Source organism: Poromitra crassiceps (genome assembly GCF_964638095.1).
Source record: "Poromitra crassiceps genome assembly, chromosome: 27".
NCBI classification, from domain to species: Eukaryota; Metazoa; Chordata; class Actinopteri; order Beryciformes; family Melamphaidae; genus Poromitra; species Poromitra crassiceps.
This window is the reverse complement of record NC_139650.1, coordinates 3,735,315-3,762,611: the sequence shown is the minus strand read 5'-3', so window position 1 is coordinate 3,762,611 and position 27,297 is coordinate 3,735,315. Positions and strand designations below refer to the sequence as shown.

The 27,297-nt window shown below is 45.2% G+C and overlaps 1 protein-coding gene and 1 pseudogene across 2 annotated transcripts in view; one reads left to right on the top strand and one right to left on the bottom strand.

Annotated features, from left to right (window-relative positions):
• The window catches only part of elmo2 (engulfment and cell motility 2), a 40,600-nt gene extending 23,919 nt beyond the window's left edge, over positions 1–16,681 (top strand). Inside the window, exons 13-22 of the mRNA XM_083661731.1 lie at positions 1,134–1,253; positions 1,825–1,929; positions 2,904–3,012; positions 3,477–3,613; positions 5,244–5,407; positions 9,795–9,907; positions 10,514–10,621; positions 10,771–10,853; positions 10,943–11,020; positions 11,583–16,681. Of these exons, the coding sequence (XP_083517857.1) occupies positions 1,134–1,253; positions 1,825–1,929; positions 2,904–3,012; positions 3,477–3,613; positions 5,244–5,407; positions 9,795–9,907; positions 10,514–10,621; positions 10,771–10,853; positions 10,943–11,020; positions 11,583–11,783 (1,218 nt within the window). The 3' untranslated portion in view covers positions 11,784–16,681. The remainder of the gene's footprint in view (positions 1–1,133; positions 1,254–1,824; positions 1,930–2,903; positions 3,013–3,476; positions 3,614–5,243; positions 5,408–9,794; positions 9,908–10,513; positions 10,622–10,770; positions 10,854–10,942; positions 11,021–11,582) is intronic.
• A 2,235-nt stretch (positions 16,682–18,916) lies between these two features.
• LOC310799378 (leucine-rich repeat neuronal protein 2 pseudogene) lies at positions 18,917–21,307 on the bottom strand (annotated as a pseudogene). Its single transcript has one exon. The product of its transcript is annotated as a leucine-rich repeat neuronal protein 2 pseudogene (transcript).
• Between the last annotated feature and the right edge of the window lie 5,990 nt (positions 21,308–27,297).

Here is a 27,297-nt window from a genome sequence, read left to right as displayed (position 1 = left end):
ATAAGGAAGTCACATACTGTGCAAATGGGCTTTCAGCTCGACTTTAAGTATGAAGAATGGGGCCAGAACTGTTAGAATTGCTCTGTCATGCATGCTTGTTTAGGAGAGTAGTAACAACATTACTGGTCCATTTTGCACTTCAAATAACACCAATCATGGACCACGGCGCTTGCTTCAACAGCTCTCCTTTAGACACTGACGGTGCAAACACACTGGAAACAGAAGCGAGGCGAAGCGTCTGGAAGCACAGGCAGCTTCATCTCAGCGCCTTTATTAACAGATTAGAACGGTCGCGGGCAGCTCCCGCCCTGCAGCCATAGTTTCTGCGTCTTGTCCATCTTTGAGCCGCGAGCGGCCGGGCATGAAGTTGTGACCGACATGCAGCAAAACAAACCGTTTCTGGTGTGAACGGCCAGGCTCCTGCTCGAGCTGAATTGACGTGCGTCGACACCGCTTTCCGTTTCCAGTGTGTTTGCGCCGTGAGAGGTGTCAATGGTTCAGTCTAGGGCTGCAACTAACGATTATTTTCATAATCGATTAATCTGTCGATTATTTTCTCGATTAATCGATTAGTTGTTTGGTCTATAAAATGTCAGAAAATGGTAGCAAATGACGATCAGTGTTTCCCAAAGCCCAAGATGATGCCCTCAAATGTCTTGTTTTGTCCACAACTCAAAGATAATATCAGTTTACTGTCATACAGGAGTAAAGAAACCAGAGAATTTCACATTTAAGAAGCTGGAATCAGAGAATTTAGACATTTTCTCTTAAAACTTTACTCAAAACGATTAATCGATTATCAAAATAGTTGTCGATTCATTTTCTGTCGATCAACTAATCGATTAATCGATTAATCGTTGCAGCTCTAGTTCAGTCATTCATGCTGCTTTTCTGTTTGGAAGAGGCTGATTCTCTACTCCACACACACTGACGCTGAGATTGTTTTTCGCCAAATTACTGATGCAGCTTTTGCGAAATTCATATTTTGTTGTCCGCTGACTCTTTTTGTTCAATGCACTGTTTTGAACGATGCTTCTGTCAAGTTAAAGCTATTTTGAAACAAGAAATAGGACGATTGGACGTCAGCGTTGTTATTATTATGCTGATAATTCTGTTGGCTTGCTGTGGCCCAGACTCAGAGGGACATCATCTTCGAGCTGCGCAGGATCGCCTTCGATGGAGAGAATGACCCCAGTGGGACAGAAAAGAGAAAGGCCATGTACACCAAGGACTACAAGATGCTAGGTTTCACCGTGAGTTCACTTTCTTCTTCTGGGTTCTGGGGAATGCGTGAAAAATAAATTAGTTGTATGGTTAATTGTAATGGTAAATTGATGGTTAATTAAACTTTAGTTAATCATTATTTTACTGTTGGCAAAACAATGAAATGATCATTAATAATAATTATTACACAGTATTTATTAACCATTTACGAAGTATTATAAACAGCACTTGCAACGTTATATTAGCCATCCAAATAATGTTTATAGATCTGTCCCCCTCTGTCCTCCTTTGTCCTCAGATCTATAAACATTATTTGGATGGCAATTATACAGTTACTTGCAACTACTTTTTACAAGACTTTGTAAATGGTTAATAAATACTGTGTAAACATTATTAATTATAATTTTATTGTTAACAGGAAAATAACTATGAACTAAAGTTTAATTAACTGTCATCAACTATTACCTACCTACCTGACTATTTACCATGTATTAATGATGGCTATTATAAAGTGTTACCGAAATACACGCATGTTAAGAAACCGCAGGCTGTAGGCGGAGCTAGCTGGCTAAGGACTGTCCTTTCTGTTTGCGAGTGCAGAACCATGTGAACCCAGCCATGGATTTCACCCAGACCCCTCCAGGGATGCTGGCTCTGGACAACATGCTGTACCTGGCCAAGCTCCACCAGGACACCTACATCAGGGTGGGTTTGGGCCTGAGGGGCCACTCAAAGAACAGACTTTTTTTTTTTCAATAATACTTTTATTCAATTTTAAATTTTACAAGACAGGACAACGACAAAGACAAAAAACAAAAACAAAGAGACAGGGCAGCTTAAACACTTCACAAAGACATAGATGTGGACAACAATAAAGAAAAGGATGGACAGATGAATGATAATACGATAAAATAAATTAAATTAAATTAGATGTACAAGGCAAAAGGCAGTGCTCAGGTGGCAGTATCACTTCGGTTGAGGTATCCAATAGTCAGTGTCTCTGCTAGGTTAGGGTCGATATATTTCAGGTAGGGCTCCCACACTTTATAAAAGACATCGGTTGTTGAGTGTAGCATACATGTCATGAACTCCAAAGGCATAAGCTGCATAATTATCTGGTGCCAGTTCCTCTTTGTTGGAGGTTTGTCTTTAATCCAAAATAAAAGAATATTTTTTCTAGCAGCAAAAGTTAATAAATTAAATAGCCGTTTGTGATGTTTATAAACGAGTTTCTTATGGGGAAGACCAAGAATAAGGCTGACAGGGTCTGGGTCCAACTCCACACCAAAGATGACACTCAACTGCTGCACTATGTCTGACCAGTATCGTTCTATCTTAGGACATGACCATATGCAGTGAGTGTAATCTCCCACCTCTATCTTACACTTAAGGCAGAGGGGAGACAGGCTAGCATTCATTTTATGATGAAGGCTGGGTGATATTTGCAATCTATGTATAATTCTTAGCTGCATCGACCACAGTCTGTTGCACACAGAAATTCTTTTGGCATTATCAAATATATCACACAAGTCCTCGTCATCAATCTCCACCTCAAGGTCCCTCTAAAGAACAGACATTTAACTTGACAGGTCGATCACAAATCAAAGAACAGACATGTTTAACTTGAGAGGTCGATCACAAACGACATGCCGCTGACTTGCATTGCCGTCCCACAACAGATCGTCCTGGAGAACAGCAGCCGCGAGGATAAGCATGAATGTCCCTTTGGCCGGTGCGCCATCGAGCTCACCCGCATGCTGTGCGAGATACTGCAGGTCGGAGAGTTGCGTAAGTACATTTATAAGAACAATAGAAATTCTGGATATTTGTGGAGATGAACATAATGAAAATTAGAACGAGAATGATTATTATTATCTTTTGTAGAAGTAGTGGTGCGCAGTAACAGTAGGTTTTGTTGCTGTTCTATTTTTAGTCATCATATAATAATGCTTTCAAAATATTCAAAAGATGTACTGTAATGCTGCCTATTCAGCATTTAAAACAGTTACTCAGAAACAGCTGTCTTTATAAGAAAATGCATTTACTTGTGACTTTAAAAATGCTTCAGCACAACAAAGTCATGGCAGGCCTTCAGATAGCGTGGTGCGGCACGAGGGTGCTTGTTGCTGCACCTCGAGGGCTCTTGAGGAAGAATACATTATCCTGTTTGCTTCTAACACCGCTTTGGCTCCCACCACCATCCAACCATCCAAATGACTGTTAAGTGTTCTAATTTCAATCTATTCCTGTAGCTAACGAGGGCTGCAATGACTACCACCCCATGTTCTTCACCCATGACCGGGCTTGGGAGGAGTTCTTCTGTGTCTGCATCCAGTTGCTCAATAAAACCTGGAAGGAGATGAGGGCCACAGCTGAGGACTTCAACAAGGTCAGAGTTTCAATATCGCTCATCTCATTCAGATTGATAGAGTGTGTAGCGTGGAATTATTGTGTAGGGCTGAGTTGTCTTAAATTGTCACCAGTTGAAATTTGGTCACAATTTGCCTTCACATAGAAATCATGGACATTGTGATAAAAATGACCCAACATTCACTGGTTGTCATTTACTATGATTAATATTCCCCTTTTTCCTCATTGTTGGAAACCTCATGTTACAGCCACAATGGGCACGAGATTGGTTTAAAATTGTGTGGCTCAACATGTCATTTGAGTGCACCATAGAGAATAGCTAAAGAGCCAAAGGAACGACCTATGCTGCCTTAAAATGCTGTTGGAAATCTGGAAATTATGAATTGAACGTAAATGAATAGCACAACAAAGTGGTAAATAGGACGTTGGGATTATTTCATACTGTACCTGAGTTGCCAGGATGTGATGATTAAATTAAGTCCCTTAAGGAATTAAGAGCATGAAAGTCATCTCAATAAGTTATGGTATTATTATACCAACCATACAATATTGTTTATTATTATTGTTTTGTGTAAATGATTAGTATTGTTGTATGTTTTTATTTTCTATCCTTGTTTAACTTTCAGTTAATTTAATTGACTAATTAAATGATCAATTACATCATGCACAGTTTCTCCACTTTATTCTGCTGCAGCACACATTAGCTGTGTACTGCTGCTACATTTCTAAAATAAAACATTGGGATTCAAAGACAGACAGACAGACAGACAGACAGACAGTCAAACAGACAGACAGACAGACAGACAGACAGACAGACAAACAGACAGACAGACAGACAGACAGACAGACAGACAGACAGATGGCACCGAAAACATAACCTCCTTGGTGGAGGTAATGATAGACACAAGCAAACAGTAGCTCTATGTATAAAGCATAAAACTGGTGGGAATAATCTGTCTGTCTCTAGTTATCACTGTCTGTTACCATGGAAGCCTGGTGTGTTTTTTCTTCCGTCTCCCTAGCTGTCACTGAATTATTCAAGCTGCCATCAACAGCTCTGTGGCACGTGATTATGGATCCCAATCGTGTTCCATACAAGACCCGCCCTACTCTGCCTCTGATTGGTTTACCCTGATATTACCCGACCTAACCCCAACCAATTGTCACCGCTCGGGCCTAAACCCAACCAATCAGCACTCCTCGTGCTTAAATCCAACCCAATCAGAGGCAGAGTAGGGCGGGTCTTGTATGGAAAACGAGTGGGATGCATAATAATGCCTATGTGGCCCCTTCCCATCCAGATGTTGCATTTGTTCCACCCATCCAAGAGACTTAGATCCCAGATCCCTAGTTATTACAGGCCTATTTATATATATATATTAAAAAAAAAATCAAATCTAAAGTATCTAAAACCTTAACTTTAACATATTTTCACAGCAAATGCAGGGGAATGTTAGATGTTTTTTGGGGAGGGTGGGGTGGATTTTGTATAAGTTATCACAATTATTAGTTGACTCGTGTGTCTGTGTGTGTGTGTGTGTGTGTGTGTGTGTGTGTGTGTGTGTGTGTGTGTGTGTGTGTGTGTGTGTGTGTGTGTGTGTGTGTGTGCGTGCGTGCGTGCGTGCGCGTGCGTGCGTGCATGAGAACAGGTGATGCAAGTGGTCCGTGAGCAGATCACCAGGGCTCTGGCCATGAAGCCTTCGTCTCTGGACCAGCTGAAGAGTAAACTGCGTGGCCTCAGCTACTCAGAGATTCTGCGTCTGCGCCAGTCAGAAAGACTGAGCCAGGACGACTTCCAGTCTCCACCGATCATGTCAGTCTGTCTAAACTTCCTGCCGTTCTACTGTGCGTCTTTAGCTGTTGTTACAATGTAAACCTGCTCCTCTATTGTCATCTGTAGAGTTTCATACGCATCAGTGTAGTTTTGACATAATGCAGAGTAGGGCTGCTCAATTCTGGATAAAATGAGAATCTCGATTGTCTTGCTTAGAATTGAGATCACGATTCTTAAGCAAAACTATTGTTAATACAAATATATTTTACTGCGCTCTTTTTGCTTGATACAGACAGAAATAAAAACAAAATATTTTAATGACTGTAATGGGACTGTCACATCAGTCGGTCAAATGGGCTTCACACAGAGTACACACACATGCATAGACTAAATTCCAATGAAATTTAAATTGAATTAACAGTATTAAACCTCTCCAATCTTCCAGCTGGTTTATCCTGCCATCCATATTGTGCGCACACTGACTGCACAGCGCAGCATTAAAGGCCGGCTTTTCCGTGGGGGATATGAATATATATTAAATCTCACGCCCCTAAGGTTTTCGAATCCGTTGAAATTGGAGGTTCACTCCCAGAGATATGAACCGAAATCCACTCTGTGTGTGTGGGGTGGGGGGGGGGGGGGGGTGGTGGTGGGGAGGTGCGGGTGCGGGGACTCGAAATACTACATTTCCCACAATGCACTGGGCTCGCGTGGCCTTCGTTTCCATGCCCACCCCTCTGGCATTTGGCTGATATCAAACTCCAGTAGGTGGCGGTAATGCACATATATGTTTGCCAACCGCCATAAAACTCAAAGAAGAAGAAGAAGAAGGCTTCGACAATAAAACATATAGAGAAGAAGAAAAAAATCGAAAATAAAATTGCCTCCAAATTGCACCAAATTTAAACCGAAGTATATATGTCGGGAGATGTCTTCATAAAAAAAATTCATGCATTTTAAGGCATTTTCGTAGGAGTTACGCGCATCTGATGTAACTATTTTCTGTAAAAATGTGTAAAAACGGGTACATTGCTCAGCGTTGATTTCGTTACTTCAACCCACCTACTACTAGATGTAAAATTTGACGAGCTTTCCAATGCCGCCAGTCCCGTGTCGGTACGTGCTTCCGTTCCCGAGATCGGTCTCTTTGCAAGGAACTATAGAAAGCTAATATTAGCTACAGAAGGCTATGTGGTTGAAAAAGATGGCTGCCTTTTTGTTTTTGTTCCAGACCTCTGAAGGGGCGTGGAGGACCTCTAGAGGCGGGACCATGGCTCACAACAGTTGTAGTTCATAGGTGCACGACTTCCGCAAGGCGGGGATTGTCGCTCTGACGTTTTTTACGTCAGAGCGACATGGAAATAATGTGAGAGATGCTTGATATCTCTGGGAGTGAAGCTCCAATTTCAAAAATTTCAACGGATTCGAAAACCTTAGGGGCGTGAGATTTAATATATATTCATATTCCCCACGGAAAAGCCGTCCTTTAAGTAGGCTATAGCCTTAATTACAAACCTTTGGAAAGAGATTGCATCAAGGTATGAATCGAGATCGAGATTTTATTGCGATTAATCGTGCAGCCCTGATGCAGAGTATTCCTTATATACAGTACATCTAAGAATTTCAGCCTTTCAGCCCCTTGTCTTACACAGATGCTCAATCCATCTTAAAACTAGAAGGCACTCTGTAGAGTGCAAACCTCCGCCAACCTTTCTACGAAGGTTTGTGACGTTATGTGAATCCATTTGGAAGTTAGGCACCTTTTTGTAATCGACCACGGCCATTACCACGCCCCCTTTTGGCCAGTGGGCGTGGAAAGTTGACCAGTTCTAAGTCAATCTGGGAACCCATCGGTTAAACAAAAAACAAACTAATTTTCTCTAACCTCTGGGGTAAAGTAAAGGTAAAGTCCCACTGATTGTCACACAATGTGTGAAATTTGTTCTCCGCATTTGACCCATCCCCTGGGGGAGCGGGGAGCGGCAGCGTGCGCCACGCTCGGGAATCACATGGTGATTTAACCCCCCAATTCCAACCCTTTGATGCTGAGTGCCAAGCAGCCCCGTTTCAATGTGGTGCAACAGGAACTCGAAAGGCGCGGTCGGCAGCGGTAGAGAAAATCCCTTTCCTCTCCGTGCAAGCTCTGTCATTGGCTCCAACCGACCGGCTCTGCCCATTAATGCATTTATTTTCCGCTCCCTGCGTGTCGCTCTCAAATCCGTCCGTCGCTATGAAACAACAATAACAACTCTAGCTCGTTGCTAATAGCAAGTAGCAACTTGCTATACGCTGAAAATGGTAAGTTTTGACTACACACCGCGGTCACGTTCACTTCATTTTGATCGGGTAAAGCGCAGCATGCGTGCGAGCGCTGTTGCACCCCTTTTGACGGAGCCTGCCGACAGATTTTCAATGCAAGTCGAAAGTCTGTCTTGAGAGATTAGTTCTTAGAGTTTATTAGAGTTTATTCCCCTTCCTGTTTGTGCTGTAGCGAGCTGCGGGAGAGTTTATTCCTCTTCCTGTTTGTGCTGTAGCGAGCTGCGGGAGAGTTTATTCCTCTTCCTGTTTGTGCTGTAGCGAGCTGCGGGAGAGTTTATTCCTCTTCCTGTTTGTGCTGTAGTGAGCTGCGGGAGAGTTTATTCCCCTTCCTGTTTGTGCTGTAGCGAGCTGCGGGAGAGTTTATTCCCCTTCCTGTTTGTGCTGTAGCGAGCTGCGGGAGAGTTTATTCCTCTTCCTGTTTGTGCTGTAGCGAGCTGCGGGAGAGTTTATTCCTCTTCCTGTTTGTGCTGTAGCGAGCTGCGGCAGAGTTTATTCCCCTTCCTGTTTGTGCTGTAGCGAGCTGCGGGAGAGTTTATTCCCCTTCCTGTTTGTGCTGTAGCGAGCTGCAGGAGAGTTTATTCCTCTTCCTGTTTGTGCTGTAGCGAGCTGCGGGAGAGTTTATTCCTCTTCCTGTTTGTGCTGTAGCGAGCTGCGGGAGAGTTTATTCCTCTTCCTGTTTGTGCTGTAGCGAGCTGCGGGAGAGTTTATTCCTCTTCCTGTTTGTGCTGTAGCGAGCTGCGGGAGAGTTTATTCCTCTTCCTGTTTGTGCTGTAGCGAGCTGCGGGAGAGTTTATTCCTCTTCCTGTTTGTGCTGTAGCGAGCTGCGGGAGAGTTTATTCCTCTTCCTGTTTGTGCTGTAGAGAGCTGCGGGAGAGTTTATTCCCCTTCCTGTTTGTGCTGTAGCGAGCTGCGGGAGAGTTTATTCCTCTTCCTGTTTGTGCTGTAGCGAGCTGCGGGAGAGTTTATTCCTCTTCCTGTTTGTGCTGTAGCGAGCTGCGGGAGAGTTTATTCCTCTTCCTGTTTGTGCTGTAGCGAGCTGCGGGAGAGTTTATTCCTCTTCCTGTTTGTGCTGTAGCGAGCTGCGGGAGAGTTTATTCCCCTTCCTGTTTGTGCTGTAGCGAGCTGCGGGAGAGTTTATTCCTCTTCCTGTTTGTGCTGTAGCGAGCTGCGGGAGAGTTTATTCCTCTTCCTGTTTGTGCTGTAGCGAGCTGCGGGAGAGTTTATTCCTCTTCCTGTTTGTGCTGTAGCGAGCTGCGGGAGAGTTTATTCCTCTTCCTGTTTGTGCTGTAGCGAGCTGCGGGAGAGTTTATTCCTCTTCCTGTTTGTGCTGTAGCGAGCTGCGGGAGAGTTTATTCCCCTTCCTGTTTGTGCTGTAGCGAGCTGCGGGAGAGTTTATTCCCCTTCCTGTTTGTGCTGTAGCGAGCTGCGGGAGAGTTTATTCCCCTTCCTGTTTGTGCTGTAGCGAGCTGCGGGAGAGTTTATTCCTCTTCCTGTTTGTGCTGTAGCGAGCTGCGGGAGAGTTTATTCCTCTTCCTGTTTGTGCTGTAGCGAGCTGCGGGAGAGTTTATTCCTCTTCCTGTTTGTGCTGTAGCGAGCTGCGGGAGAGTTTATTCCTCTTCCTGTTTGTGCTGTAGCGAGCTGCGGGAGAGTTTATTCCTCTTCCTGTTTGTGCTGTAGCGAGCTGCGGGAGAGTTTATTCCTCTTCCTGTTTGTGCTGTAGCGAGCTGCGGGAGAGTTTATTCCTCTTCCTGTTTGTGCTGTAGCGAGCTGCGGGAGAGTTTATTCCTCTTCCTGTTTGTGCTGTAGCGAGCTGCGGGAGAGTTTATTCCTCTTCCTGTTTGTGCTGTAGCGAGCTGCGGGAGAGTTTATTCCCCTTCCTGTTTGTGCTGTAGCGAGCTGCGGGAGAGTTTATTCCCCTTCCTGTTTGTGCTGTAGCGAGCTGCGGGAGAGTTTATTCCCCTTCCTGTTTGTGCTGTAGCGAGCTGCGGGAGAGTTTATTCCCCTTCCTGTTTGTGCTGTAGCGAGCTGCGGGAGAGTTTATTCCCCTTCCTGTTTGTGCTGTAGCGAGCTGCGGGAGAGTTTATTCCCCTTCCTGTTTGTGCTGTAGCGAGCTGCGGGAGAGGATCCAGCCCGAGATCCTGGAGCTCATCAAACAGCAGCGTCTCAACCGGCTGTGTGAGGGAAGCTGCTTCCGAAAACTGGGGAACCGCCGGAGGCAAGGTGCAGTATCACCACTCACCCAGCTCTTTCCCATCAGTCACTAAAGGAGCAGTATCACCACTCACTCACCCAGCTCTTTCCCATCAGTCACTAAAGGAGCAGTATCACCACTCACTCACCCAGCTCTTTCCCATCAGTCACTAAAGGAGCAGTATCACCACTCACTCACCCAGCTCTTTCCCATCAGTCACTAAAGAAGCAGTATCACCACTCACTCACCCAGCTCTTTCCTATCAGTCACTAAAGGAGCAGTATCACCACTCACTCACCCAGCTCTTTCCTATCAGTCACTAAAGGAGCAGTATCACCACTCACTCACCCAGCTCTTTCCCATCAGTCACTAAAGAAGCAGTATCACCACTCACTCACCCAGCTCTTTCCTATCAGTCACTAAAGGAGCAGTATCACCACTCACTCACCCAGCTCTTTCCCATCAGTCACTAAAGGTGCAGTATCACCACTCACTCACCCAGCTCTTTCCTATCAGTCACTAAAGGAGCAGTATCACCACTCACTCACCCAGCTCTTTCCCATCAGTCACTAAAAGGAGCGCTGCCACTCCTCCTTATCGACTGAACGTTTGGTCTCCTGTCTCTTCCTCTGTAGAGAAGTTCTGGTTCTGCAGACTCTCTCTGAATCGCAAAGTGTTGCACTACGGGGACCTGGACGAGTCGCCCCAGGGGGAAGTGCCCTTTGAGCTGCTCAGTGACAAGAGTGAGTCAGCGTTTCAAACACCCAACTGCTCCAACCTTTATAACGCACACATCATACAGTATTGATCAGACAGTATTGAATCAGTGGCGTTGGCCGGGCTGACCTTTTAAATAAAAGCTGGAGTTGTTTCTTCTGTGCTTTCCCTCCAGTCCCGGTATCGGATATCAAGTCGGTGGTGACGGGGAAGGACTGCCCCCATATGAAAGAGAAAAGTGCACTGAAACAAAACAAGGTAATGTGATTTTATTTGACACTGGCTTTTTATTCTCTCATTCAGTCAGTGTGGAGAGTATGTTGTGTAAGCTGTTTTTCTGTGTTCAGGAGGTGCTGGAGCTCGCCTTCTCTGTCCTCTATGACCCTGACGAGACGCTCAATTTCGTAGCTCCCAACAAGTACGAGGTAAGCGGATATCCACAAAACCCGTAATGGCCTCCTATACGGTAGGACTCTGAATTCACTATTTTAGCCATAATACTCTACTATAGAGACACCGCGGAGCGCGTCATCATTCAGAAACCACGCCCAAAACGGGGGAAAACACAAACTCCCCTCCAATCCTGCCGTTCTCCTATGTCACGTGCATGGTCGGGTGTTGCACAAAAATATCGTATATACGGAAGATGAACACTCCAACTTACTTCATTGGCAGCAACATCCACATTTTTCTTCTCGTCAATTCTCAATGGCTTCCTTGTTTTCCTCGGGAGTACAAAAAAACTTTAACTGACGATTTTTGACATTTGTTGTGTGCGCAGCCCACCACACAACAGCTTTTAGCTATGTTTAATTCAAGGAAAATTACGCTGGTGTGTGGAAATGAACGGAGCTTTTCTTTCCCCCGTGATGGGCGTGGCCTATTTTATGCAGTGTCTCTATACCGGTAGCTAACTGGTATCACTTTTGACCTACAAAAGTTTCCTTCAACTCAAAATGTCTTTGTGTGTGTGATCTTTGCAACCAGTATTGTATCTGGACTGACGGGCTGTGCGCGCTGCTGGGCAGAGAGATGGGCAGTGACCTGACGCGCAGCGACCTAGACACTCTCATCAGCATGGAGATGAAACTCCGCCTCCTCGACCTGGAGAACATCACCATTCCGGAGGCCCCTCCCCCCGTGCCGAAGGAGCCCAGCTCATACAACTTCACCTATAACTACAGCTGAGGTGTGCTCGTGTGCGTTTGTGTGCATGTGTGTGTGTGTTAGTGATGGATGGATCATCTCAGTGTTTTGGGTGGGGGTGATATTAATTTAGGCCCTGTTTACACGCCAACGCTCCCTGGATAAAATGTCAAACGTTTTTTAGCGTTGCTGCCGTCCTTTGACACGGGGACTGCGTTCTTGGGGAGTGAAAATGCAGAAAAAGTGAAAATGGGTCCCAGAGTGGAATTCTTTGGTAACGCCGCCCTTACTATCGCCGTGTTAAAGTGGCGAAACGCAATTCACATGACGACACAGCCCCCCTTCGCCATGGAAGACAATGATAGACGAGCATTGAATATTGAACTACAGCCCAATACAGCCTTATGGCACAGGCACAATGAATCACATTGGTATTCAACAAACATAACATGATTTGCTAAAAACACATAATCTGCATTAAGTGCCCGCTACTAACGTCGCACATTAGTCTCAACTCCAGACCCATGAGAGTTCTTACGCTGATACACTACGTTACTGCATGCTGCAGAGCTCTCTCTGGGTCTGGGACACTTTCCCTCAGAGGGCTGGTTATGGGAGGGAACCGTTCACTTGGCCAGTCATATGCCAGTGATGGATTCAGTCCTCTCCAATCAGTAACGACTTTGCGATCAGACGACACAGGAGGCGTAGCCCATTTTTCGAACCGCTCTCTCATCGGTGCTGCGACCTGTCACTCATTCAATTTCAACCCGCCTTCAAAAACCAGCAGTGGCTGTTAACTGGCACAGACTCACTTATGTAGTATGTGGAGCGCAGCGATTCAACGTAATATTTGAGTCTCGGGAGAGACTAATAGCCTATTCATCACTCCCGCATTAAATAATTGAAGACAACTCACTGCCAGATGCATTTCCTCAAGTCCCAATTGTGCTTCAAAGAAAACGGGTCTTTTTACTATTATTATTATGGGTTTTTATTCTGTCATCCAATCAGGTGCGGTTTATTACCATTCCTGACTTCTGTGTCACTCTATCGCGTGGAAAATTCATTAATCCTACAAAGCTAAATCAAGCCCGTTAGAAATAGACAGAATAGAGGAAGCCAGGGGTTTTACCTTCAAAATAAAAGCTGTAATTTATAACTGCGTGAATAAAAAACAGAACTGTGGACTCACTACGGGTTAAAATTGACTTGAGTTGTCTGTTCTATATGTCTTCTGTGTATTTCGGATCACGCACACAAAAAAACGTTGCAACATGCATCAATAAGGCTATTAGTTTTTTTAATTACCATTATTGTGAAGGTTTTAACCAGAAGTTTCAATGTTATTCTGGCTCACTTGATGCTGTTCCGAGTTTTTTACGGCTTCAGTCTGCACGCAAATCGTTATCACAAACGCTGTGTATAAACGCAAATAAAATGTGAGAACGCAACGGCAGTTTGACGTTGTCTGCAGAGTCTGTTGTCGTCTAAACATGGCCTTAGCTTCAAATCTGAGCGTCACTACTCTGTTGTTCCCCCAAAAAGAGAGATTTGTCTTTTCACCTCCACAGCGGGGGGTCACCATTGGGTGTCTGCTATAGAGCAGTGACCCCGGTTGAAGGACAGTCTCACTAATCACTACACCACCCTGCTGTCCATTGTGTTAAAAAAAAGACTAGAATTGTTGTTTGTAAAATGTAGTACCAGAATAGATAGAATGCAGAAGCAGGTACGGTTTACTTTCATCTTGTTTATTGTACTGGAAAACAAAAGTGTTTTTCAATCATGAGAGACTAGTATGAAGTATGATATAAATTATAATGATACAATAAAACAATATTAATGTTTGGCGTATGGCTCCATGATGACGCTCTTCCTGCGATGATGAGGGGAGGACGTCGACAATGCATAGAATAGAAATCCCCCCCCCCCCCGATGGGGAATCCCTCTGGAGCCATGACGTTGGTGGTGGCAGGGGAGGAGGCGGGGCCAAACAAACTGGAACACGGGAAATGACAGCAACTGTGTGTCACCGCATATCGGTGAGTTAATAGAGTACAACCACTCGAAATACCCTCGACCGCTTTAGATGACCGGTTCAACGGCAACCTGAGCGAAGGAGATGGCTTGGACCGATTGGCTATTGATAGCGCGGGAGAGAGCGTGGATAACTGCGATTGGACAGGAAGGAGTATGAATGAAACGGGCCGTGGATAACTGAATGAATAGGGAGAATTGTGAATGGACAGGGCGTGGCTTAAGTAGTCTTACATGATTTGAAATGGCGTCTTAAGACTTCACATCAGTATGTAGGCACGCCTTCAGTTTACTTAACATTCGTCTCGCTCCAGACTGCTGGACGCACTTCTCTCCTTAGCCCGGTGCACACGTTTATAGCCTATTACACTCGGCCCGTAGTCGCCAATTTAAGCCTGTGCGCCCGCCGCCGCGGTAAGTAATTGCAATTATGAATTGCAATGCCACAGCAGCAGCAGTGAAAACCCACGTGTAATAGGAACAGGCATCCTCCAGTTCAAACCCATCTGCAACCCTCAATTCTTAATGGCTTTCTTTCATTTAAATGTCTCGGTAATCTCGTGATTGCGTCTGTCATCTCCATGTGCCGACCAATATTCTATGAGCAGTAAATCAAGGCCCACGAGCTGAAATAGAAGCGGCGGGCCGTCGAGAAATCCGTTCGTCCACGCTGCGCTCCTTCGCCATACAGGATCGTACTCCTCCTGGAAATGTCCTCTCCCGGTACAATTAGGTCTCGTTCAGGTTTCATTCATTGAACGAATGAATGAATTATTTCGAACGATTCAAAAAGATGAAATGACATCGAGCAGATCGTTCTCTTCGGCTCGGCGCAAAAAGAGGAGAATTGCCGGCATTAAATTGGGAAAATGGACTTGGGCACGCCTCCAAATGTGCTATCATTAAATCATGCACGTATTTGATATGTGAACTTTCTTGAAGATGCCCATCCTTAGTGTTTCTGTAATGTGTGTGTGTGTGTGTGTGTGAGTGAGAGAGATGGAGAGAGAAAATGTGATTTAGAGATTTACTGCAGGTTGTTTATGTTAAGAGATGTAAGGGCCCAACATGCTGTCGATAGTTTATGCGCCTAATGCCCTGACACTTGAAATGTGGGTGTCAGGTAGTACTTGCATCTATTTCAGACATTGTACCAGTGCATTTAAAAACATGAATATACTTTATCCTGAAATGTATGATTGTGATGATTATTATTATTTCAATCATATTCACTTCATTGCCTTATCAGCCATATGCTCTCTATATATGTTGAAAGATTATAGCGATAACTTACAGGGATATTTCTCTTTGATGTCAGCATTTTCATCCTACAGCGTATGTACCTTGACATTCCTCTGCCAGGAGTTACCCTCTGATGTTCCAAGCCCTCGCTTTTTGAATTAATATCCAGCTTTTAGGATTGATTTGAGACTTTTAATCAAAGTGCAAACAGGCAAAACAACAAATCCACAGGGGGAAGACATATCTGTTGGCTTTCTTTAGTCAATGTGCCAGAAGTGTAACCCTCAGCTTAGACCAATGGAAGTAAATCAGAAGCAGCTGAGTGCATGGCCATTGGCATCAGGGACCGTAATTTAGGGCTGAAACTAGCGATTATTTTAATTATCGATTAATCTGTTGGGTATTTTCTCGACTAATCAATTCATCGTTTGGTCTATAAAATGTCACAATGGTGAAAAATGTTGAAAATGTTCCCCCAAAGACGACATCCTCACGTCGTCTTTTGTCCTGACCAACAGTCCACACCCCAAAGATAATCAGTTTACTGTGATAGAAGGCTAAAGAAACCAGACAATATTCACATTTCAGAAGCTGGAACCAGACGATTTGAGTATTTTCCCTTAAAAAATGAGTCTACAAGATTAATGCATTATAAAAAATAGTTGTCGATTAATGTTCTGTCGATCGAATAATCGATTAATCATTGCAGCTCTGCCTTTATTATTTGGTATCTTCAATCCACATGTATGTGTGCTAAGAATTATAAAAAAAAATTGAAGTGTAATATTAGTTTAAGCACTGTTGCTTCAAACTGTATTGTTACTGTATTTGTTACAAAGGTTTTGGGTAGTTTAGTCATGTCACTTTGTGCCCTGTTATCTTTTAATCCAGTACTAATCAATATTGTCATTTGTTATGCAGAATAGAATTATATTTTTGTAAATGATTGTATAATCTATCAGCTGTGAAGAGAATGTATTGAAGTAACATTATAGCCGTTTCATTTTGTGCCACTCTCTACTACGGTACATTCCACTTGCTCATTGGTGTGGAAAGATATTTTATGGTGACCAAAAGCTTTTGCAGTTGACTATGTGTTGAAGGCTTAGGAATGACACCCACTCACCCAGAACCTAATGATGTCAGTTGTTGATGTATCCTATACTACTAATGAGAATACGGGGGGGGAGAAATACCATTTACTGGTTATGCTGTCATATGTACGGTTTGTGAAAAGGATTATATTTTAATCTTGTTTTTTGTTTTTCTGTTCAATTTTTAACTGAAGTTGGAGATTTTAATTAGTCCGTTTACAAAGTTATTTTATAATCTGGGTAGTTCATGTCGTTTTTCCAGGCGTTGCTGCCACCAATGTTGAAGCTGCAGCTTGAATATATCAGTATTGCCACAAAACGCCACACTATGTAAAAGGATTGCTGCATTGGATGTACTAACAGTATTTGACTTGAAGTTTTAGCATCTGGTAGTCTTTTACATGACTTGCTAAACTATTTATTTATACTTGCTAGTGCTAGTAATGAATGACATGTTGTTAGTTAAGAAATAACAACATTAAAGCTAAATATGGTATTCATACAGTATATAAACCATTGTATGTATATATTGTGTTGCCTTATCGAAGAAAATGTATTATGTTTTGTGTGAATAAATACAAAGTCTAACTACTCTCGAACTCTTTTATCATTTTTGTTTTGTTTTGGTACTTTACATGATAGCCTACATTGTTTAATCTTCACATACTGTAGAGCCATGTTTAGGTTTAAAGGATTAGTGAACTAAGAAAACGGTTTGTGGGTAAGAATTCCTATCCACAACAATGTTGCCAGCTGCTATCAGTCATACAAATTATGTTAATAAGGCCACTTGTAAAGCCTGCTCCCCGACTGCAGTACCTCTTAACCTGGCATTAACCTGCCTCTGCTCAGTTGCAGGCCTCAGCCAGCAGGGGACAGAATATGCCAGTATCTTCTGTTTCATGAGTCAGCGACAGCCTCTTGGGATTGGTTGGACTATTATCCCAGACATCCATATTGTAGAGAGATCACATCAACTACATAGATAATGCAAGGAGTTGTAGTTGCAGATAAATCATCAATAATGTATTATTTTATTTTATTTTTTATTTATATTTTTTTGAGAGTTTGGCTGTCATCTCTTACTATGGGTTTGAACCCCCTCTCTAATGATCCGACCTTACACTTCCAGTCTGTCTCATTCAGATACAATTAGTAGTCACATGACAAAATGGCAAATGTGAAATCATGTCAATCAAAAAGATTTTATTGTGTAATAGCTCAAAATAGAATTTAACACAGTCACTTTTCGATCACTTGTATGGTAAAAGGGATGTGGTACTTTAGGCAGGGGACTGTCTGGATGAGTGTATATGTATCGCAGGATGGAGAAACTAGGCCAAGATATCGAAAGCTAAGCAAAAGGGTTGTTTACATCAATCACTTTTACTTACAGAGCCCAAAGAAGCAGGGGTGTTATTCAATAGCAACACTCAAAAGAAGGTTTCATCTATTTGGATGAGGTGGTTGAATCTGTGGAAGAGATGCATGGACAGGAAACATGAGAAATCCCCAGGTGGTCCGCCTGTTAGAGCAAATAGAAAGAATATGTGTCCCACTGAGTCAGCTGTTGTTGCCCAGTTTCAGTCCAGTGGTCATCAGTGCCTCAGGCTCCTCAGTCCTCTCTCTCCTTTGTTCGCTCGCTGTGCGGCGGGAATATTGATTGTCCGTTTCGTTTCCCTGGTTGGGTTTTAGGTATTCTTTACATACATCTTAACACAGCAACAATGTCTTATACAGTATACTTTATAAGGTATATAAAATAAATACAAATCTTTTCTTACACCGCTGCTCTAATGTATGACTGCTCTCTCTACTAATTGTGATTTACCTAGTGTATATTTAGCAGTGTGTGTGTGTGTGTGTGTTTGACCATTTCACAGCTGGCCTACAGGTGTAAACTTGTAGTTTTCATATTTGGCAGCCTGGGTCATGTTCATACGCTGGTTGTGAGAGGTCTCCAGAATGGCTGGTCTACCTAAGAGAAGGGCCAAGCAGTTAGCAAGGTATTGTTCAATGTCTGCTATTATTGGTAGCCGCTCAATATGGAGGAGGCGCTGCTTTTTGTACCCATGAAGTGGATACTGACCGTTATCTTGTATTACAGTAGTACTGTGTTTGTCAACCTGCCATTGTCATCACCCTGTGTGGTGTTATATATTTTGTGTGTGTGTATGCATTAATCTGGTCGCCAATTAGGCACTCTTGTAACTGACTAACTCCCGGCATTTGATTGCATTATTAGTGTTTATGTCCTTTGTACCTTGTATTCATGTGGACGTAAATAAATCATTTAATTGTCTGCTTTTGACAACTCGTTCTCACTCCCAGTGTGTCGATTTGCACCGCTTTGTCGCATGCCTTTAGCGTCGGATGTTGACACGCGCGGTACCTTTGTGCGTCATGTTTGTACGCGCGCACAGACGTTGGGGTGAGGCACCCTGACGCTCCGGAGTTGGGGTTAGGCAAAGGTCAGTGATGCCTTGTGGTTGGGGTTAGGCACTGGTAGCCACGTGGTTATGGGTTAGGGTTTGGATATGGATCAAGGTTAGGGATAGAAGCTCCATGAGCTCCAGCTGTGGGGCGAAACCCCCCAGAGGGGGGCGCCATGCCTTTTCTGAAGTGCGAAGCGGGCCACCGCCGTGTGCGTCCTAAGCCAACCATGTGGACCGTGGATGCAAACATGACGCACAAGGGCACCGTGTCCTTCAACATCCAACGCCAAAGGCACATGACAAAGCGACGCAAATCGACGCAGTGGGAGTTAGAACGGCCTGCATATTCACAAATGTCATTATCTCAACAGTCCTGGTGTAATGACAGTTTCTCACTCTGCGTTGGCTGATGGTCACTGCTGCCACCTGTCTTCTGATCGGTTATCTGAGCCCCGTGACTTTTGATCTGGTGGAGGAAGCTGCTGTGGTGCTTGCCGTCCCCCTCCCCAGGCCCCGTGTCCCACACCTGGCCTGCCAGCAGCAGCAGTACGAGAGCCAGGAGCAGCAGTGTGAGAGCTGTGGAGGTCAGCTCTGGGCTTAGCTGCAGGCTGTGCGGTGGCTCAGCGGCGTCCTTTGTCCTGAACGAAACACACGGAGGCCTCCGGCTCGCTCTCGCTCTCCTGCTCGCGTGGTTGCCGCCGCCCCTACCGATCCCCAGGTGTAGACACGCGCGGTAAAATGTCTCCGCCTGCAGGTGGGTCAGGTTGAAGCTCTGCGTGCCAGCCAGGATGCGCGTGGTGTATGTGGGCGCGTGAGCATCGGTGCGTATGGCTTGCCAGGATAGACGAGTGGAGGGGAGGTTGTGCCCGCTCTGCCAGGACAGAACAGCGTAGTGTTGTCCGACCTCCCTCGCCTCCAAGCTGGCCTCCGCTCTGAAGAATGGATCTCCCCTCGGGTTCGCGCCCGCCGCCCTCTTCCTGTTCTTCTCTCTCCCATGCACGCCCACGGTAACGCTGTGTGTGTCTGCTCCCAGTGCATTCCAAGCTATACAGGTATACAGCCCCGCCTCCCTGTGGCTCACCTCGCTGATCTCGAGCGTTCCCTCGGGGAGCAGCCGGTAGTGGTCGGTGCGGGCATGTGGCGTATCATCTTGAGCCTGGGTGGGAGAGAGGCCGGAGGCCGATGTGTGGTTGGATCCTTTGGAGTCTGTCATGGCGAGGTAGGGAGCAGGCTCTGGTGTGTGGTGGTTGTTGGTGTTGGATGCTTGGCCCGGAGCGGGACCCAATCTTAGCCCAGAGGGAGTCACCCAATAGAGTTTGGGCTGTGGTTCTGCCAGAGCGCGGCAGTGCAAGGCCAGACTGCCCCCTTCTCTCACCCCTACATAGGAGGGGAGGGGAGCGCGTGGGATCACGGGCAGGCAGGAGGCTGACATCTCCCGGGTGGACACGTCTTTCACCCTGCGAGCTCTCAGCTCTGGGGGTTCAGAGCACAGGGTGGCCTGGGGCTGGATGAAACGCACCACCCGAGGCGTTTGTGCGTCCGCCCGTGTGACTGTATCGGCGTGCGGGCGAGAGGCCTCCTCTGCTGCCCAGTGGAGCAGGCAGTCGCAGCGGAGCGGGTTGGAGTGCAGGCTGACCTCCTGAAGCCTTGGCAGGGAGAGCAGCGTGTGCTGGTGCAGGGCACTCAGAGAGTTGGAGTTGAGCATGAGACTCTCCAGTCGGCCCAGCTGAAGGAAAGCCTGGGGGTGGATGTAGGACAGACGGGGGTTGTTGGTGATCTCGAGCTTGGTGAGCTCTGGCAGGTTATCCAGGGCAGCTCTCTCAATGGACACCAGCTCCTCCATGTTGTTCAGGCCTAGTTCTTTCAAGTGGACCATGTCTCGGAAGTCTCCCGTCTCGACCAGTTTGATCCGGTTCTTATTGAGGTCGAGGAACTTGAGGCCCGGCACTCTCCTCAGGGCCTGAGTGGGGACTTTGGTCAGCATGTTATCGTAGAAGGAGAGGCTCTCCAGGCCGTCCAACCCTTCCAGCGCTTTTTCAGTCAGGCCCCTCAGACCCATATCGCCGAGCACAAGGCTACGCAGAGAGCTTAGGGCCTGGAAGCCCCGCTCGGGAAGGGCCTCCACAGGGTTTCCCCCCAGCATAAGAACCTCCAGACGGGGCAGTGCTCTGAACCATCGGGGGTCGACGGTGGTGAGTCTGTTGTCGTTGATGTGCAGGCGCAACAGGGAGTCCAGACCGATGAAGGCTCCCGGCGCTAGCGAGCGTAAGTTATTGTGGCTGAGAAAGAGCTCCTGCAAAGCCGGCAGCGAGGAGAAGGAGGCCTCGGGGAGGTGGCTGAGCTGGTTCTCCTCCAGGTGCAGGGACAGCAGGGAGCGCATGGAGGAACTCTTTGTGATCGTCCTGACGCTGCTGAAGCGATTCTGGGAAAGGTCCAGCTCGGTGAGGTTGGGCAGGCTGTGCAGCACCGCCCTCTCCAGCTCAGACAGGAGGTTGCTCTGCAGGCGCAGCGTGTGCGTGTTCTGCGGCAGGGGCAAGGGGAGCTGGCTCAGCAGCAGGTCATTGCAGTCCACGGTGGGAGCTTCGTGGTAGACCGACTCCGGGGAGAACCACGGCTTGATCTGGCACACGCACCGCACGGGGCAGGAGACATGCCACGGCAGCGAGTGTATCACCACGACGCTGGGCACACACACGCCGACAAACACACACAGGAGCCACTGTGACTGAAGAAGCAGCACTGACGTCAGCCTCATAATCCTCACAGCTCACAAGAGATTCAGACAAGGGAAGTAGGAAGTTAGGACGCGTCGAGACTCGGTTAGGAGGAGTTGAGATTAATCATTTGGGTCCAGCGATGTGCGTAAAGTCATTCATGTGCAAGAGCATAGTAGATTCTAGCATGCACAGGCTGCGTGAGACGGTTTAGCGTCATCATTCGTAAGAAGGTAACTAGAACAAAAAAGCAAATCTGACGTCCCTTTGTCGTTGAGTTTGGCTCTCTTATACCAAGCGGGTTTTTATGGGTGACTTGGATTACAGTTGTAGAGCAGTAATTGCACATCTGCTGCTGCTGCTGCTGCTAGATGATGGTCTTTGTTGTCACCCAATCGATCTTACATCCTGGTCACAGGTGGAGATCTCATGGCGCTGGGGTGGCTCACTGTGATGTCAGGAGGACTCATGGCGGTGGGGTGGCTCACTGTGATGTCACAACACAACACAACACAAGAAGAGAGGGAGACAGAGAAAATTAGAGAGAGACACTAAGATTAGTACTAAAAGTCAAATCGACCATTGCATAATGTATATTCAGCTATGAATATAAATCAATCCCTGATCAATTGATGATTGATTGATCCCTGAATTGAAATTTTCAGTTTTGCTATAGGTGCTTTAGTGAGGTCAGGTCATACAGAGTTATCAAGGAGGGAAATGTATTCTGCAGAATGGTAAACAGCAACACAATGCTATGCAGTTGTGGAGGAGTGGAGAGGAGAAGGTGGACAGGAGAGAGGATGGAATAGACTGAAGAAAGCATCTAGTGTTTTCGAAAAGGAGACCTGGCCAACACAGTAGCAGCACATTTAGACATGTTTAGATGGTAGATACACACAGGACAACGACAAACACAATTAGACGATCAAAGAAAAATTGAGAGAAATTAAGAAAGAGGAAGAGAAAAGCAGTAGTCCTGTCCTCTGTAATATCCGGTGTAACTTTCAACCGTCTGCACTCCTCAGGGGAATAGCTAAATAGGCAGGAGAGCGATGAAGTTGTGTAGCATACAAATATTTTATTAGACTGTTTCATCCATTGTCTGTTAGAACACTCCAGGGGGCTTTTATGTTATCAGAGGGTTGAATCTGATTAGAAGGATCCCGCAGCACTTAAGGCAATATGGAAAAGCTTGTGTGCAAGCTGCTACCTGAACACACACACACACAGGGGTTACAATGGTATATTGTTTGGCTGCCTAATGGGCCGTTATATAACAGTTAGTTCCGGTTGAGCTATTTGATTGGACAAGAGACATTCCATATACAGTATAGCAGCAGGGGATGCTTCACTGTATTTAGAACACGGCTCTCTCGAATACTCGATTCTGATTGGTCAATCAACAATATTCACCGGTCATTATTTCTCGACAACCGACCGCTGCTCTGCCACACCTGGATTAATCAGTTGGTAAGAGCATTTTGTCCGCAGACGCTACTAATTAGGCCAACCAGTTGCAGCTGTGGTGTCTTGTGTGCCAATTACGAATGAAACCGCTTTGTGTTGAAAACGCTATTAAAAAATCTATTTGAATAATTATTTTTGTCAGATTATTGAATGATTTAGTTGTAGGCCGTGTTCTAAGTGGGATAATGTATACTGAGCCGGTGATTACTGGAAATAATGACCTTCAGGTGAATATTAAGCCCTCCGCTGCGCGTCGGGCTAAATCATTCACCTGTCGGTCATTATTTCCACAGTAATCACCGGCTCAGTATACATTATCCCTTACGTATATCACTCTGCTATCTAATAATGTAACCGTGATGCCTTGACGTTTTTGTGCTCACCGAGCGACTGCGATATGGATACATTTAATAATAATAATAATAATAATAATAATAATAATAATAATACATTAAATGTATATAGTGCTTTTCTAAGTACTCAAAGCCGCTTTACACACACAATAAAAACATTTAATGGGTACAAAATGGAATAAGAATATAACATAGTAATAACAATAAAACATAAGATAAGAAAGTATGTAATTGAAAACTTGAGTCATGAGATGGAGGATGTTTAGCAGGTGAAAGACAGTTTGAAGAGGTGGGTCTTGAGAGCCTGTTTGAAGGAGGGGAGGGTGCTTGCCTGACGGATGTGGATGGGGAGGGCGTTCCAGAGGGAGGTTGCGGCAACTGAAAAGGCCCTGTCGCCCCAGGTCCGGAGTTTGGCGCATTTACCCTTAATTAACGTTAGCTTGCAGTCAGGAAACAGGTTACAGTGTTGCTTGGCAACACCTGGTACTGGTACTGTGCAATCCTGACGGAACTGTTTTTGTTGAAGAGACAAAAATCATGTGTTGTCTCAAATTAGTTTAAAAAATACTATTACTTGATGAATAGCTTTTACAACTGTAAGGTATGTGCTGTCGTTACTGGATAGCAGCAGCACGGCTGATTATCTTGCCTGGCCTGTGGTCTCGTGCCTACGAGCGGATCACAGCTGTACAACAGCTGTGTCATATTGCTTCAATATGGTTGCCTGATATCAGACAGAGTTGTAAAAACACTCAATTTCTATCTTCAGTCCGACATTGCCTCCACTCTAACAGATTTCTGTGAGGGAGGGGAATTTGATTTTCCCTAACCAATCACTAGAGACCAACATATCCGGGTTAGTCACACCTGTGGTGCTGATTGGCTAATCGTTAGTCTCCCACCCCCCTCCCACCCACTCATTGATTTTATTTATCTTTAGGCAACAAAAAGTTGCACTGCTTGTTAGGTGGAAGACTTGATACCTGGTAAACCAGAACTGGCAACAGGCAAACTTGCAGGCAACTTGCTGGCAGAGCTCTTCCTTCTAGTCGTCCACAGTGACATCACGTCAGGTGTGACATCATCAGTGACATCATATGTCAGGTGTGACATCGTCTACAATGATGAAATCATCAGTGTTGGCATCACATCATCACTGTTGACAACAGCGCTGACATCATCTATCATCGTCAAGAGAAGGCTTTTTGGGGTGAGTCATGCATTCTTCATTCAGTCAGCAACAGATAATGGATAGGACGTCATCAGTGATGATGTCATCAATTGATTGAGTGAAAATTGTAGCATTCTTCAGTTGCTCTAAATCAGCCGTTGTTACCATGCCATTGCATGCTGAAGCAGGTCCTATGGCATGAGATGCAGGGGCACAGAGCTCCTCCCCATGCAACTTCTCTTGATTACTGTGACAGTTTGATAACGAATGTGGTGTATTCCGTATATACGCACATGGTCCTGGGCCCAATTTGCCCTTGTTATCTATCTATCTATATAAAAGGGAGATGGGGCTCTGTTTGTTTGTTTGTTTGTTTCTCTGTCCCACTGATGACATCATCAGTGATGTCATAAATGCATACACACACACACATGCATTATGGCTGGACTCCAGCAACAACAGCTATCCCCTGTAGCTTTTTGTGTTCAGAGCTGGAGCATTTGTCACTGCTGTCACAATATTAACCGTTGCGCAACTTGCGCTCTGCCAACCGTGTCAGTCACACTCAGTGACTTCACTCAGGCTTCACACACACACACACACCCACACACACACACACACACACACACACACGCACACACACACACACACACACACACACACACACACACACACACACACACACACACACACACACACACACACACAGGAACAGGATGAAGGGGGGTAGAATTAGCCAGGTGGCATCAGACGCTGGTGTGGGTGGCACAGCTGCCACTTCTCACTGTATGAAACCTCTCGGAGCCAAACTGGGATTTTGCTTCCTGACTTTCTGAAATAGCTTTTCACAAAGTTTCTTTTACAATATCCTGCTAAATATTTCATGTTTTCTATCCAAAATGACAAGTACCATCTCACCTCCTTAGCCCACACATACCCACACATACTACTAGGCCACGTATTCAATTAAAGTGCCAATATACCTTGACACAGATAGAAACAACAACATTCTTTATCATCAGTGTTGTAGCTGTCTTTAGCACTTCTTTGTGAAAATGTAAAAATCACCACATCCTCAGTGACATTTTTCAACAACACAGGGGGAGGTATGGGCCCCCCTGTTGGTTTGGAGGCATTTAATTTGATACAACTGTAAGATTCCAAAACATGCCACAACACACACACACACACCAAGAAGCCGTGCAAGCCTTACTACATGGTTGCCATGGAGACAAATATCCCATTCCAGTTCTGTCTCAGTGTTTTGAGATTGACTTTAGAATTTAGCATCATTTGATAACAACACAAAAGTGTTAGGCCAGGGTCAGGTCAGGTGGATTCATTCGCAGACACATGACGGCCGTAAAAGGCTTGTAGGCAAGAGTAAATGTGGACTGACCATGGATGATTCTACAATGTGACAGTGTGAAGCTGGCAGAGCTGACTCTTAGAGCCCTCGAATGTGACAACATTACCGTATGACATAAGTGAAATCACTCAACTTCAACAGTGACACGTCAGGTGTAAATATTCAATGATGAACTTATCATCAATTATGACATCATCACTGTTGACATCGTCTTCAATGATGACATCATTAAAACCTTCGACAGTGACATCATCACTGTGATGTAACCAGAGCCATGTAGAAAGAAGAGTCCCGACATCTCCATTCACTCCAATGGACCAGTTTTTTACTCTCAAGAGTTCCAGGAAGTAAGGTCCTGGATTAAGCAGCACTGTCGAGTTGCAGCAAAATAGACAGTTTGTGTTGTACTCTGAAAGGGTTTTTCATCCCTTGAATCAAATTGTACATTATCAGCTTTATTTTAGCATGCAAAAGTAGTGCGAGACCCATTCCTGGCTGTTCATTGGCTAATGAGTCTCGCATTTTGGTCCTCCGCTGACGCCACTCTCTCTCTAGAGGACATTAGTCGTAACCTTCAACAGTGACGTTATTAGTGAAATCATCAACGATGACATTATCATCAGCAGTGACATCATCTAAAAAAAAGGGAACACAGCTGGAAAATGTTATTTTCCCATATACATATGTATACATATACATATTATGCCAAGAGTGGGTTTGGTTTAGGCATGAGGTGTGTTGATTGGTTGGGTTTAGGCATGGAAGAGTGTCGATTGGTTGGGGTTAGGGTAAAATATCGGGGTAAGGCAATCAGAGGCAGAGCAGGGCGGGACTTGGCGCAATAGGGGTGGGAAGAAATAGCGCATGGAAAACAGTAGATTCAGGAAACGTTTGGAAAGTTTTCCTGAATCTGCATAACGGCACTTCCTCGCCCATCAGCCTTCATGTCTTGTCACTGATCCACCTTCATATAATTACCGTGATAACATGACACATTTATTACACATTCAGCAAAATTGTTATTAGAGGGAGTTTCACCCTTCAGACACCTGCAAAGTCCTGCACCTTTGATCCTGACTTGTGATAAAAATCGACACGTGCCTGAAGCCAGTTTGAGGTCTGCACTCTGCATGGGGCTAATAGGAAAAACAATAATTGTGCATTCTTTGGCCTGGTCTCTGGAGGGAGAAGGAGCGTGGAGAAAGGAGAGTACGAGATGCTTGGTCTCTGCAGGGAGAAGGAGCGTGGAGAAAGGAGAGTACGAGATGCTTGCCAATTATTCCACTAAGAAGCAAGAGGAGGAAATTGACAGATTCAATTTAGAGCAATTACTGAGAGAAAGCACTCAAACAGTCTCATGGGGCTCAATTACACTTGTTGGCAGCAAGAGGTGTACTCAAGGTGTTTGTGTTCGTGTGTGTGTATGTGTGTGTGTGTGCTAAGTGCATGCATGGTATGTACGGTGTGTGTGTGTGTGTGTGTGTGTGTGTGTGTGTGTGTGTGTGTGTGTGTGTGTGTGTGTGTGTGTGTGTGTGTGTATGTTAACCAGCCACTCTGGCCAATTAATATCCAGGCTGTAAATGGAATTTAGAAAAGTTAGAGAATTGAAGACACAGAGAGAAGAGAGGTGGGGAGGGAGAGAGAGGTGGGGATGGAGAGAGAGAGAGA